General features: G+C 37.3%; 2 protein-coding genes across 2 annotated transcripts in view; one reads left to right on the forward strand and one right to left on the reverse strand.

The window, feature by feature from the left end:
• The window catches only part of ARL5B (ADP-ribosylation factor-like 5B), a 23,731-nt gene extending 16,930 nt beyond the window's left edge, over nucleotides 1-6,801 (reverse strand). Inside the window, exon 1 of the mRNA XM_012660914.1 lies at nucleotides 6,445-6,801. Coding sequence (XP_012516368.1) covers nucleotides 6,445-6,493 — 49 coding nt within the window. The 5' untranslated portion in view covers nucleotides 6,494-6,801. The remainder of the gene's footprint in view (nucleotides 1-6,444) is intronic.
• A 2,516-nt stretch (nucleotides 6,802-9,317) lies between these two features.
• Nucleotides 9,318-15,145, forward strand: part of NSUN6 (NOP2/Sun domain family, member 6) — a 52,770-nt gene continuing 46,942 nt past the window's right edge. The window contains exons 1-2 of the mRNA XM_012660895.1: nucleotides 9,318-9,660; nucleotides 11,662-11,817. Of these exons, the coding sequence (XP_012516349.1) occupies nucleotides 9,586-9,660; nucleotides 11,662-11,817 (231 nt within the window). The 5' untranslated portion in view covers nucleotides 9,318-9,585. The remainder of the gene's footprint in view (nucleotides 9,661-11,661; nucleotides 11,818-15,145) is intronic.

The raw sequence follows: 15,145 nt of genomic DNA on the forward strand, positions 1-15,145 counted from the left end.
TAAGTATTCCAATTAAAAGGGAGAGAATTTCACAATGGATACAAAACCAAGATCCAACTATCTGCTCTCTACATGAGATATGTATTAAAACACAGAAGATCTGAACAAGACTGACAACCACCTTAACCTAATAAACATTTATAAAACATTTATAAAACATTACACACAACTGCAGAATGCACATTCTTTTCAAGTGCAAATGGTACATAGACCAAAACAGATCACTGACAGACCATTAAAAAGGCTCAATAAATTTGCAAAAGAAAATGGAAATCTTACAGAATATGTTTCTGACCACAAGTAAGTTACTTTAGGAACCAAGACTAAACTATCTAAAAAACAACAAATGTTTGGAAACTAAACACACATAAACCACAGGTCAAAGATGAAATCATACACAGAAAAATTAGAAAATATTTCAAACTGAACATTCAAATACAACATATTATTATAAAACTTGCAAAATGTAGCTAAAGCAGTACACAGAGGGACATTTATAGTTTTAAAATGTTTATATCTGAAGAGACAAAAACACAAATAACACAATGCCACACCCTTAAGAAGCTATGTGGTTAAAAAAAAAAAAACAAAAACCAGTAAACCCAAAATAAGTAGAAGGGAGAAAATAAATAGTAGTAATTATAGAAAACAGAGAAATAGAGAAAATTAAAACATTTTCTTTTAAAAGATTAACAAAACAAAGTTGGATAATTCTCACTACCAGACTTCAAAATTTACTACAAAGCTATAGTAATCAATACAGTGTAGTATGGCCCAAGGATAAACATACATATAGATCCATACAAGAGAAGAGAATGCCCAGAGATAAGACTCATGTTCATAAGATCATTCGAGTTTTGAGTTTCAACAAAGGCTCCCAGGCAATCCCTATGAGGGAAAAAAGTCTTCAGGAAATTATGCTGGAACAAGCAGGTGTCCATGTAAAAAAATAATGAAACTCAATCCCTAATCACATTATAAACCAAAAATAATTTGATGTGGATCATAGAGCTAAGCATAATAAAGCTTCTAGATGAAAGGAGCAGATTCCTTAAACAGGACACAGAAAGTACCAGCCACTAAAACAAACTTTTTTTTGAGAAACTGGATTTCACCAAAATTAAAAATTTCTGCTCAGCAAAAATCCCCATTTAAGAAAAGGAACAGGGAAACCACAGACTGAGGGAAACTATTCACAAAACATATATCTGACAAAGGGCTCAACTGTAGAATATATAAATAATTCCTAAAATTCAATAATAAAAAAAGACCCCAAAAAACCATTTTAAAAAATGGGCAAAAGATATGAACTGTCTTCAAAGGACTATACACCAATGGCCAATAAGCACATGTAAAATAGTCAGTATCCTCAATAGTCACCAGAGAAATGTACATTAAAATCACAATGATAGACCACTACACATCCAACAGAATGCCTAAAATTAAAAAGACCGACAATACCAAATGTTAGTAAAAATGTAGAACAAGTAGAACTCTCAAACGTTGGTTAGGGTACAAAGATGGTATAACAACTTTGGAAAATAATCTAGCAGTTTCTTATAAGAAGTAATCGTATATCTAGTCTATGACTTAAAAATGGCAGTCCTAGATCTTCACTTAAGAGAATGAAAATACATCTACAGAAAGTCTTAAAGGTATTCATAATATTGTAATCGATTATGATGCAAATGAATAAAGTGTGGTACATTCATGCAATGAAATATATGAAAAGCTAATAAAATAAGTAGAAATGAAAAATTAGAGAACAGAAGAAAACTTCAAAGAAACCTAGAGAGAAGACATAATGTTCATGGAATGATGCCATAAGAACAACGAAAAAATATTTCGCAAATAAAAAGTTTTTACAAGTGAAAAGTATGATTGCTGAATCACGATATTCAACAGGAGGAGTAGAAGACCAAGGAAATAACCAGAAAGTAGAACTCAAAATAATAATAAGATAAAAAGAATCTTTGATAACCAATTTAGTGCAATATGACCAACAGAATTTTCAGAAAAGGAGAGGAAGAAATCTTAAAAAAAATTTAGAAAAAAAATCCTAGAACCAAAGAGGTACATGTTTAGGCTGAAAAGGTCCAGAGAGCCTACACATAACGAACAAAAAATGACACAAGGTATACTCTTTTGAAATTTAAAAATACCAAGGCTAAACAGAAAATTCTAAAAACTACTAGAAGAGAAAAAAAAAATCAAGAATGGAGGACAAGATAATGTCTTCAAAATTCTGAAATAAATGTTTTCCAATTCAGAATTTTATAGCAATCCCAATTATAAATCAAAAGTAAGGCTAGACCAATAAATTCTCGGGCATTTGGAATTGAAAAAAATTTACCACTTATGAGGCAGGAGGATCACTTGAGCCCAGGAGTTTGAGACCCACCTGGGCAACAAAGTAAGATCCTGAGATCCCATCTCAAAAAAAAAAAAAACAACAAGAACTCCACCCCACTATAGACACCTTTGCAGGAAATTTCTAAAGAATGTATTTCATGAAAGTAAGAGTAAAGCAAGAAAGAAGACATAGTTTTGATAAAATAGAAAAGCATAGGAAATTTCTAGAATGATAGCAAAGACAAGTCCAGAACAGCCGTACACCAGGCACAGAGGGAAACCAGTCCAGTCAGAAGCAGGATGGAGGACTATAGGGGTGGGGGAGAAAGATAAATCATCTGATAGGTGTTAGGTGGGAAAAATGGTTACAGAGAAGTTTTTGGATAGCATGAAACAACTTAGCCAACTGTGCAAAGAAAACTAAGACAATGAGAAGATATGATTACTTACTCTGGGGGAAAAGTTGTAGGCAAAAAAGGAAACATGATTTACAGCACACTGTGGCTCAGCAATAAAACTTTAGTCATAATGAAAGACTTAGTGTGTAACAAACCAAAAAACTACACTAGGATGATGAGGAAGAGAAATAAAAGTACTAATTTCTCTTCTACCATAATAAGACAAATGATAACTTTCATATAGGCATATTATTCAAATATATGTAAGTATATACTGGAAAAAAGTTAAGAGTTTGAAGAGATATGACTGATATATATCACTGCAAGACTTCAACACTAACTTTAAAAAGCAATGTATGTATTACTTTGACATAAAATGGTATGTTTGGAAAAAAATGGACAAGAATTAGCACCTATTATGTGCCAGGCACTGGGGGTATAGTGGTGAATAAGACAAAGTTCATGCCTTGGGGAGTTATTTCCACTGAAAGAGCGAACAATCAAGTGAACAACTTTATAATACAATTACAGGTAGTGATAAGCATTACTGAGAAAAAACAGTAGGGTAAAGACAGAGAATGAGTGTTGGGGTGGGAAGAGTGCTATTTTTGATAAAGTGGTCAGGGAAGGCATCTCTGAGGAGTGACATTTGATCAGAAATCTGAATGAATTAATGAATTAAACCATGAATAAAGAATGCTCTGGAAGATAGGGAGCAAATAATAAGTTTGGTGTGTTTGAAACTAGCAGAAAGTCCAGAATTAAGAGTAGAATAAGCTAAAGGGAGAAATGTGAGCCACAAGATCTGCGCAGTCAGAAGAAAAGAACAGTAACAATCTCACAAAAAGTTGGCTATCAGTGCTGCAAATAACATGAAATTCACAGCTGAGAAATAATGAGATAATGAAATTAAGATGTTACTTCGTTGTGAAAATGAACTACAATTAAAACTTTATTTCATTTGTTCTTAATTCTGGATAACATTAGAAATAACTGTTGACTGGTTTGTATAGTCACAGCACAGAGAGAAACAGACCATGTGTATGAAAGACAAAATTAAAAAAGAAAAAAAGGAATGCAAAACTTTACAGGTAAGTTTAAAGATACCATACATACACACACATAGATACTTAGAAACACACATACAGAACCACTTAGATATATAAAATGCTTGCAAAGGTGATCAGATGTTGAAATTATTTCCTTCAACAATAACCAACAAATCAATCAGTTTTCTAGCTTAAAATTAAACAATATAAAATTACTGGCATTAATTATGTACTTTTAAGTTGCTTAACTTAGACAATACATGCTTTAGTATTCTTATTGTCAGAAAGCATCCAATTTGTGACAAGATATTTGGGGCTCTAAAATGCTACAGGAAAAAAAAAGAATGAGAGTTAGGAAATATTGGAAGATAAAGGAAAGGAGTACATAAGGTAAGATAAGTAGTTCTTAACACTAGCTGCACATTCCAGTTACCTTGGCACTGATGCCCAGGCCACTCTATCCTGTTGTGATTTAAGTGATCTGAGGTGGGGCCTTGGGCATATTATTCTAATACATCTAATACCTCTGGATTAGATGAATATGCATAGTGATGAAAATGGAAAATGCTGACATTGGCAATTAATTTCATTGATGCAGGGAAAAAATACACACTAAGATATAAATCTTATTACATTATTCTCCTGCTTTAAGAAACATGTACAATCAAACTCTTCAATGGCTCCCATTGCTTGCTCTAAACAGTTTAATGTCTTAGTTGACATCTGAGGCCCTCTGTGATCTGGTTTTTCTAGCTAACTCTTCAATCTACCTACCCCTAAATATACCAAACTATTTGATTCCTCTTCCTTTTGCATATTATTCCTTCTTCCTAGAATAAAATGCTCCTTCTACCCCGTTTGTCTAGCATGTCTCCCAAACTCCTACTCCTCATTAAAGTCCAAGTATACCTTATTCTGCAAAGTCTCCCAGAAACTACCTGAGAAAAATTAATCTTCTTTCTTGATGCCCTCACTATATTTTTATACGTATCTGTAAAATATAATAATTTGCCACACTGCATTTTTTTTCATGTCTGTCTCATTTACTAATCCTTGAGTACTTTGAGAAAAAGTAAGGTCTTAACTCTGAAGATGGAACCATGGCCACAAGAGTGAATGAGAATAAAATGACAGAATAACCACTAGTCCTAAATTTTCAAGAGGAAAGTTAAAGGAAAAAATCTAAGTAGAAATGGAGATTTAGGAGGCCTGAACAATTATGTGACTATAAAAGTAGCCATCTGAATGTCTTTCATCATCTTCTCAGTTTCCCTTTATATCTTTTATTCCCTTCTAGTCTGATTAAGGAAGCCTCAAAAAAAAAAAAAAAAGAGAAGCAGTATTAAAACAGGAAAACGAGAAAGGGGAATGGGAAAGGGTATACATGGAGAACCAACTAATTTGGTAATGCTATTTCTTAAGCGCTAGGGAAAGATAAACAGGTGATTATTGTATTAATCTTTATATACTTTTAAGCATCTCTTGAAATGCTGCTTTACATGATGAATATATTTAACAAGGATTAGAATATATAAACACGCTGAAAAGTGATTTATTAAATTTATGGATAATACCCACAGAGAGTTAAACTCTGGCCACTTTGAAATCATTTGATAAATAATATTTATCTGTGGTAACTGCATATAGACACACATACGTATCTTTATTTATAACCTTCAGAAAGATTAAAGTTCTTATCAATCCATAGAACAAGTGAACTAACACCATTTCATGCTCTTCAAGACTTCTTACATTCAGAAAACGGATACCCACATTAGCAATAACAAATTGGTATCTTCATAAAAATAAAATTTATAAATGTAAAATGAAACTAGCTGCACTTAAAAACTGGTTTCAATTACTAAGAAACCATTCTGTAAATAGAAATGCCTACAGCTTAACTTATTGTCGGCCCCTTTTTTGTCTAAATATTTTCTCCAGAAGACATCACATCTCATTCTCAGAACAGGTTTTACAACTTACTGGCCCTTTGGACTTGCGACTTCTCGATGTCTCATAACCTGTTCTAGACTAATTACGGACACGTAACATCTTACACAGAACCGAAAGCATTTAGGTTTTTAACGTCTAAGAAAAAAAGTGCTTAGGATGAAGATTTCAGAAAACCCCATGTATCTGAATAGGATAACTCATTCCTGAGTACTAGAGATCAGGCGAAATCGGAGCGTGAAGAAGGTGCACTGGCTCAGAGGGCAGGGCGGAAAACAAAGCAACACGTTTAAAAAAAAAAAAAAAGTTTTAGATTTCTGAGCTGACACTTAGCCTGGGGCTAGACACAGACACAAGTGCGCCCAACTAGAGACAGAGAAGGCCTTCCAAATGCCTCCGAGCGTCTTTAGGTGTGTTCCACTTTACTTCGCTAAAATCCAAAAATTCTCAATTTGGATTCTGGGACACCAAATACCTTCTCTTCTGACTGCCCCTTCCTCCCACACATCAGGTCTCTCCTGCATATTCTCCCAGTCTAAAACGTCGAGTTTCTGCTACCCGCTTCGACTAAGTCACTTCTCTGCGTCTCAGAACGCTTCTGTCCCGGGAGAGCCCTGCCTCCTGCTGTCCCCTTCCTCCGGCGGCCGGACCCGTCGCCTCGGACTCGAACCGCTGCACGGCTCCATCCTTCTTACCTTGGTTACAGAAAAGGCTCCACAGTTTAGCGAAGATCAGCCCCATCATGAGCACCTGGGCGGGCCTCGGGGTCCCTCACCAGCAGGTGCTGCTGCGCCGGGCCCCCCACCGCGGCGCAGGCTGCGGGGAACCGAGGAAAAGCCGACTGAGACCGCGCAACGAAGACACTGGTTGGCCGCGAAGCCTCGACCCGAAGCTCAGCTACCCGTCAGAAAGCGCCCCACCGCGTCCCTACCGGATAGTCCTTTGTTTCGAGCCCACTGAGCCCAACGCCGACCCGTAGTCCCCTCTGTCTGAACCCACCTACCCACTAGAGACTCTACCAGCCCCAGGCCCCGCCTCCGCTCCGCCTCCCCGGCCGATCCCAGGACCACCCATCACCGGAAGGACGGCGAGTGACGGCGGCGCGCTTTCGTCAACCCACGCCTTCGACGTGGCGCTTCCTTCGGTTTCCCTTCCGGCGGGCGGGCCCCTAGCGGGCCTGGGAGATTGAGGTACGATACGGAATTGGGGAATTTCCCTCGTTGAGCGCCCCATCTCTTGTTCTCCTTTAGAAGCGTTTCCAGGCTCCCTTCTTTGAGTTGTCTCTGCTGTCTTGTAGGTGTGTCCTTGGACTCTGAAACTGGGAAAGTCCGCAATTTCTCTGATTAAGCAGCGCCGTTCGCTGCCCAGAAGTGAAGTGTTTTCTAGTAACTGAACTGTTAACCTGTCACCCTGGGAAGGCGGGTTTGGGGTTCTGCCGTGATTCTTAACTTTGAGTAGAATTGGTTGGGAGAGAGCCATGGAATGCCTGTAGCCACAGAGTTCAGTTATGTGGTTTAACCACCCCCCTTCCCCGTGCAATTTTGCCAAGCATTAGGTATGTTCGTGGATCCTAGATCGAAATCAGCGCATAAACCAATTCCCTACATGATTTTCAATTTCATTTTCTATCTGTGGTTCGATTTTTTTTTCTTTTTAACCTTCTTCATGAATTGAAAAGCTTCACACCCTAAAATGATCCCAAACTGGGTGTCCCTGAAACCAGCTGACAAAGCAAGCTTAAGTGAAAAGACTATGACTTCAGTCGGGTGGTTTTATTTTAACCCTGGCAGCGTGGCCTTTTAAAATGCCACAACAGGTAATACTGTTCTGTAGAATCGTACTATTTGAAAATAAATTTTGAATTTATGAAATAAGAAAAAAAGTCATAAAAAGGAACATGATATCTTATTTTCTTTCCTAAGTGTTAATTGGAAATAACTGCTTTTAATTACAGCTCATTTTGTTTTCTAAATGTTAATTGGAAATACCTGCTTTTAATTATAGCTTATTTTGTTTCCTAAATGTTAATTGGAAACAACTGCTTTTAATTAAAGTGGAATCCCAGTAAAATCTGTCCAGTTCAACAAAATACAAAAAAAGTTATAAATGCTATACTTAGAACAAAGAAACTGAAATTTCAAGGAAGAAAAATGTCACAACTCAGGAATTTAAAAAATAAAACTATAATATTTCTTAGAATGAACTATTATAAACTAACTCCAGGTAATACTTGGAAGAACTGGCCTCAGCTGGCATTGAAGTCAATTTATTACTCAGATAACCGAGATCAATTTGTGCAGGGTTTGAACCAAGACTTAAAAGGACAGTTTGTTCTGCCAGCAAGGAATGAAACGTACTCTTTAATTTTTTTTTTTTTTAACTCTCAGCCTTTAAGGTAATGACCACTGTGATTTTAGTCTAGTTGATCAATCTCCAGATTAGATGGGATTGATAGATTTCCCATTAGAAAATTCTCTTCTTACATATGGTCCAAAAGGTCAATATGATCTCATTTGGTAAATATCTTTTGAGAGAACACCACTCTTTGGGGGCTGCAGTGTAGGTAATACAAAAGAAATTTAATGTCGTTCCTATCGGTGCGAAGAGTATGTTGGTAAGATTCTGATGAAGTTGTTTTATGTTTACAAAGAGGAGTCATAATATTCTGAGTTTCAAAACATCTAAGAGGACAAAATATCCTTAGGTCTTTGCCTGTGGTCATTATTCAGTCAATAAGAATTAACATCTCCTCTACTTTAGGGCTCAATATGACCAGCCTTGTCACATTTGATAAATGTTCCAACAGATACCTCAAAGTGTCCATCTTGAACACACGAAGTCCTTTAGGGGCTCTGCTGCTCAGTGGCAGTTCTAGTGGCTTGTAAATTACCCGTTTATGGAAGGTTTTTGAAGCTGATCCAGAGATCAAGTTCCTAACCATTGCAAATACATAGACTGCCCAAGAATCTTGCTAAACTCTACTGGCAAGTTAAAGCTATTCTCTTTCCCAGAATCTATGTGGTTGTTCGTTACGGAGGTAGAAAAGATATTTTCTAGATAAGGCATTGAGGGATTTAAGCCGGGCCACCGCCTCTACTAGGTGGTCGCCCAGCAGGACAGGAATTGGGCCCCTCCCCTTATTCAAGCAAGCGATATCTTCCATGAACTCACACCATTTCCGGGCACCCAGCGCTTTCCAACCGGGAACTAGACCTGTTGACTCACCCCGCCTGCCGCCCCTCCCTACTTAAGACTCTGCCAGACCCGGTGGGCGGAAGCACCGCCCGCCGTTCCGAACCCCGGGGGGGCGTGGCTAGCGGCGATTAGCGGCTGCGGATTAGGGGACCGGAAAGGGCGGGGGAACGCCTCAGGCGCCGGAAGTGACGCTAAGCCGGAAAAGGGTTTCCACGGGGAAGTTGGGGGCGCGGATTTGGAAATTAGGATATAAGAGTGATAAGCGACAGAGCCGCTTCCGACCAGATCTCCAGGTCTGTGTCCGGTTCACCACAGATTCATGCTACTAAGTTTTTGTTTTTGTTTTTTTTTTGGGGGGGGGGGGTGGTTTTCTTTGCCACCTGAGGGCATTGCCTCAATAATTTCCGTGACCATACCCAGAGGACCAAAGACGCTTCTAATCTGGCTATGGTCGAGAAAGCGTGGACATTTTCTGCACTTCCAAATTTAACTCGGCGTGATCGGCATGATTTTCGTGGGCACCTAGTGGTCCCGGCGTTTTGGGAGTGGCTGTTTTTGTCAGGACACTGCTCACTATAATTCAGAAAGAGAAAAACCAGCGTTTTCCGGCATTTCTCTTGGAGAACTAAACAACGAGAAAAATGTCTATTTTCCCTAAAATATCTTTGAGGCCCGAGGTTGAAAACTATCTTAAAGAGGGCTTTATGAACAAGGAGGTAGGTCAGATAAAGATGTTAGATGATATTTGCAAAAATTCAAATATTTACACACTCTACAGAAAAATGTCTAAAGAGAAATCTTTACAGCATGATTTGTTACTACTTATCCGAATGTAAAAATACCAGTCTTTTCTACAGGTATTAATGCTTACTGAGATAAGAGGTGAATAAGGCCTGTGTTTTAACACTTGGGAAGGGGAAAGAAGGCTCTGGGTGGTGGGGGGAAACCTTATTTGCCTGTCAGTAGGTAGCAATGGAGAAGTTACAAGGATGAATGAACGAGAAAAGAAAATTCACCTGTACTCTTACAGTGCTTGCTCTGGCACTCAGGTGAACAGGGTACTGTAATTTATTGAGGGCCTTTTAAATCCAAACAGTTGTGCTAGGTGATTTGCAAACCTTTACAATTTAATCTTCACAGTCTTTTTTTCTGCTAGAGGTTTGTTCCTATTTTAATAAATTAGAAAACTGAGGGTCCAAGAACTTAGGTAACGGACCCAAGTTGACACAACTGTCAAGCAACTACTGAAATCTGAAGGCAAGGAGCTCAGGTATAATGAAAAAAGATACAGATTTTGAATCTCAAGTAGTTGATTTGCATCCCAGTGCTTTGAGGAAATTACTTTCCATTGCTTGACTTTGGTTTATGTCCTCTTCTGTGAAAATTGAGAATGCTTCAAAGTACTTTACAAGGTTGTCTTAGGGTATTAAACATGAGCGAAAGCAACTGGCATTATTTTGGTGTATAAGTCTTCAAAAAACGTTAATATGGTTTTACTATTGGCACTGCCTACCACAGAGGTTCTCAGTGAATGTTGATTGTCTTTGATTGCAAAACCTGTGCTCTATTATCATGCTGGCTGTAAGCAACTTTGTTTTTTTGCAAATCCTTGGTTTTCTAGTCATACTAAAGCCACTTAAATGTTACTCATTTTTGAAGCCATGACTTGTAGATTTGATTTCTACATTGTATTTCCATTTTATTTATGTTAAGATTAGACTAGACTAGGAAGAGCAAATATATTCTCTTGATTTTAAGGGACTTAAAATATAAGGAACATATTAAGAGAAGTAGGGACGTTCAGCAATTTTTTTCCAGCAGTTTTTAAAATGTTGAACATTGTTTTATGACAAAATCCAGGTATCTTTCTTTGACACCACATCTGCCTTGAGCCCATCAACTGTAGTTTTACAAAAGCAAAAGCCATCCCTTTGTTTAAAAAAAAAAAAAAAAAAAGTTGAGAAAGAGGAATATTCTGTTCTAATAAAAGTAAACTTCAAGAAAGGACAAATACTTTAAGACTGGTGGATTAGTAGACTGACAAGTGGTTTGTGAAAATTTTGTGAAACAGGATATAGTCCAAAATGACAAAAAGAGTGCCTTAAAAAGCTTCAGTTAAGTTCAAGGGAACCTGGTTGTTTGAATGTTTATACCTTCATTTCTGACAGGTATCTTGCTACTCATTTTTTTTGGACAATAACTTTCTTACATTTAATAATACCATATTTAAAAAGCTGATGTCCTGGGGGATCTTTGGATGACAGTATATTGATGTTCTTTAAATATTGGTATCTTAAAAGGCTGCTGACCAATTTATTCTAGGATATGACGTTAGCAAGTAACTAGCTCTACAGAAGTACTGTAAGAGTTAATGCATTATAAATAAGTGGAATGAAATCTTGAATTTATGTGAAAAATACAGCAGATAATATTTTCAAAATGTTAGTAATGCTTTAAAGTTGAGGTAGTGTTTTTCTAAGTCCTGTGAGGCATTATATAGGTGTTTATTATAATACCACAATTAAACTCAAGAACTATGTGAAGTATTATTGCCCCCTTAGTGTCATTAACACATAAACAGTACAGCAAAATGAAAGGGAACTGAACGATTGCTAAAAAATGTTACATTAGATGGAACAGCTGTAGAAGCATATTCTGCTGAATGTTTGTAATTCATATAATGAAATTTAAAGATTAACCTGTTCTTTTGTTTTTAGGTTGTATCTGCTTTGGGTGAACAAGAAGCAGAAAGGAAGTTTGAAACTCTGTTAAAGCACCTGTCACATCCTCCATCATTCACAACTGTCAGAGTGAATACAAATTTAACCTCAGTACAACATGTGAAAAATCTGTTACTTGACGAACTTCAGAAGGTTTGTGGAAACTTATGTCATTTTGTACATGATTACGTTTTTACTATATGTCCCGTTGTTCCCCATTAAAATCCTGTGACTTATACAATACTATTCCAATTTTACAGATAAAGAAATTGAGGATCATGAATGCTAAATTGTGTAAGATTGTAGTAAGTGGTAAAGCTAGTACTTGAACTTAGCACTTCTGATTCTGAATTTATTCATTTTTAGTGACTAGATAGTTCATTAAGCCCCTCTGGGCCTCAGTTGCTTCATTATTAAAATATATATAGAGAGGTCCAGTCTAACCCTAAAATTCTGTGACTTTATAATAATCAGCATGTAACAATCAGAAGGACAGACTGTGTACTTGTATACTTGAGATGAGCCCAGAGGTAGTGAGGTACATACTGAATACCTGTGGGTTAAGTTTTTTTGTTTGTTTTGTTTTGTTTTGTTTTGTTTTTTTGAGACAGGGTCTTGCTTGCTCTGTTGCCCAGGCTAGAGCGCAGTGGCATTATCATAGTTCACTGCAACCTCGAACTCCTGGGCTCAAGCAATTCTCCTGCCTCAACCTCCCGAGTAGCTGGAACTACAGGCACGTGCCGCCACACCTGGCTAATTTTAATATTTTTTGTAGAGACGGGTGTCTCCCTCTTGGTCAGGCTGGTCTTGAACTCCTGGCCTCAAGCAGTCGTACCATCTCCACCTCTCAAGTTGCTAGAATTACAGACCTGAGCTGCCACACCCAAGGGTTATGTTTTTAATTGACATAAAAATAGATGTTCCATATTCTTTGGGGCTGCTTTAAAAAAAAATAAAAATAAAAATAGATGTTGAAGTACCTTATCTTCAATAAACCCAAGAAATTAGAACAATATGATGAATATTTTAAAAATAAAACAACACAGAACATTTTTTATTCAACCAATCAAATAGTTTTGGCATAATATTCCTCTTATAAGTGAAAACAATTTTATAAAATGGCATTTTATGAGTTCCAAGCAGAAAAATATTTGAGTTATCTTTTTTAATACTGTCTTTTTTGCTTTCAAACGCTTTGCATTTCTGGTGACAGACACACCAAAAGCCCTGGCTTAAGCATTATATGAGGTATCCATGTAACAAAAACATTTTTATCCCTTAATATTTTGAAATAAAAAATTAAACTTTACATTTTGTGTTTTATATACTGTACACTGAAATTTGCCTCCAAAGAAATTGATGTAGGAGAATAGATGCCTGAGAGAGTTCTTCTTTGACTGTATATTGTAGTTATTAAATCTCTCATAACAAATAACTGTAGTAGATATTAGCAGGCCTGTTTCTCCTTTTTTGTTTATTAATTAAAAGCAAGAGGCAAATATGATTAAAGGGCTTCCATTTGTATATTACAGATGGTGTGTTTAGGTATTTAGAAAATTTCAGAAAAGTATCACTGGCATTGATTATCACTTTTTATTTAATCTTATTACATTTATGGGCTCTTTGTCATGCACTCCTTTAGAACAGTTCTATAAATATCAAGTTGTGAGTAGATGACCATGTTATAAAAAGAACTAGCTATGGTATCTCAGTGTATGAGACCAAAACTTAGTTAAATAAGACTTGGAGAAAAATTAATCTCATTTTTACTTACGGGTAGTGATAATCTTTTTAAGAATACTGACATTAGGCATAAAATATAAGCAGTTGCTCTAAGCAATTAAAATGATTACTTCTACATAGCCGTGCATATATGTTTTCAGCTAGTAGAAACTGTTCTGAGGCCCATTGAGGGTGTCCATAACTTAGGCAGATCTAGACTGTTTTTCTTTTTTAAATTTTTATGTTTGGGAGAGAGGGTCTTGCTCTGTCGCCCAGACTGGAGTGGAGGGGCACAATCTTATTAGTTCACTGTGGCCTTGAATTCCTGCCTTGGCCCCCCAAAGTGCTGGGATTAAAGGTGTGAGCTGCCATGACTGGCCCAGATTGTTTTCTTTACTAGCAAATTATTCCTAGAACCTGGGTATTCTAGTATCCTAGTCTGATATGTATACAAGATCTTACAGGCTGGATTTAGGATAGGGCAGACAGCATCACTCTGGGCTTTGAGTTCCTTAAAGGTTAAGATTGGACAGGGAAGCTTGGGTCACTATATACAAAACTGATGGTAGAGCAATACCTGATGCTAGCAAGAAAGGGGAGTTGTAGGGGACTTTGGACTATGAATTTCCTTTCTCTTTCCATGTTCCAAAGCTTACATTTATCCTAAGGAGATGTACTAAATAGTATCATAAAAGTAAGTGCTTTGTCCCAAAATTTCTCTGGACAACCTATTAAAACTTAATAAAGTTTAATTGGCTGGTGAGAATATGGAGAAACGAACCTCCATACCTTGCAGGTGGGCATGTAAAGCAAATAGTACTTATAAATTAACACAAAAAGAAATTGACAATTCATTATGTGTCTTTGGAAAAGCCTGTTTCCTGTGGTTAATATTGTAAGGTCATCAAAACAAGGAGAAGGGAGGGATAGAGAAGAGAGAGAGGGGTTTGATCAAATGAGGAGTTTACCCTTCATATTGCTTGTTAGCTATCTGTTGGATATGATTACAGTCTGAAATATCCTCTGGGAGAAGCAGAAGTCCAAAGAGCCAGTGACTTGGTAGAGAGGTAGTTAAATTTCTGAAAATGTGGACAGTTATCTTCTCTTTCCTTATCAACTTAGAAGTAAATAGGCAGATTTTAGAAGTTTTTTCTAGATAGTGTATGGATACTATAGAGCAATGCAAATATCAGTTATTATTGCTTTTTTATGTAGTGTGTGCAGATGAGTGAGTTGGCAGACTCTAGCCTGGGTGGGCACAGACTTGTACTCAAATATGTGCATGTTATCCTCTGACCCAGTATATAGTCCCTGCCATCCAATCCACTGTGCAGCTGCTCCTTATTCTGCTGCATAGGGTGCCCAGTTGTGTTCTGCCTGCAACAGTGGCACACTAGTATATATTTAACAACCCACTTTTGGGAAAAATTACCCTGATTTGTGGTGTTTGCTGATTTCCATGATGTAAATACTTCCACTGTGTGGTACTGTGGTAGCTACCAGCCTGACCATGAACTTGGGAAGAGATGCATACAGTGGCTCTCCTGAGCCTGTGTGAGCTGGCTTCAGCCCCTATACCACTGGCCCTGCACCTGTTTTCAGTGTGACAACCAAGTACAACAGAGGATACTGACAATCCTGAACCTCTGCCATAAACATTTATTTCCCTCAGCAAAACTGACATGGCATCCAGTGTTGACAGTGTGTATTAAATAGTATTTAGTAGTCTCAATCTTTAATGTCCTATTCAGAAGGTTTT

This window comes from Propithecus coquereli, unplaced genomic scaffold (genome assembly GCF_000956105.1).
Source record: "Propithecus coquereli isolate 6110/MARCELLA unplaced genomic scaffold, Pcoq_1.0 Scaffold69, whole genome shotgun sequence".
NCBI lineage: Eukaryota > Metazoa > Chordata > Mammalia > Primates > Indriidae > Propithecus > Propithecus coquereli.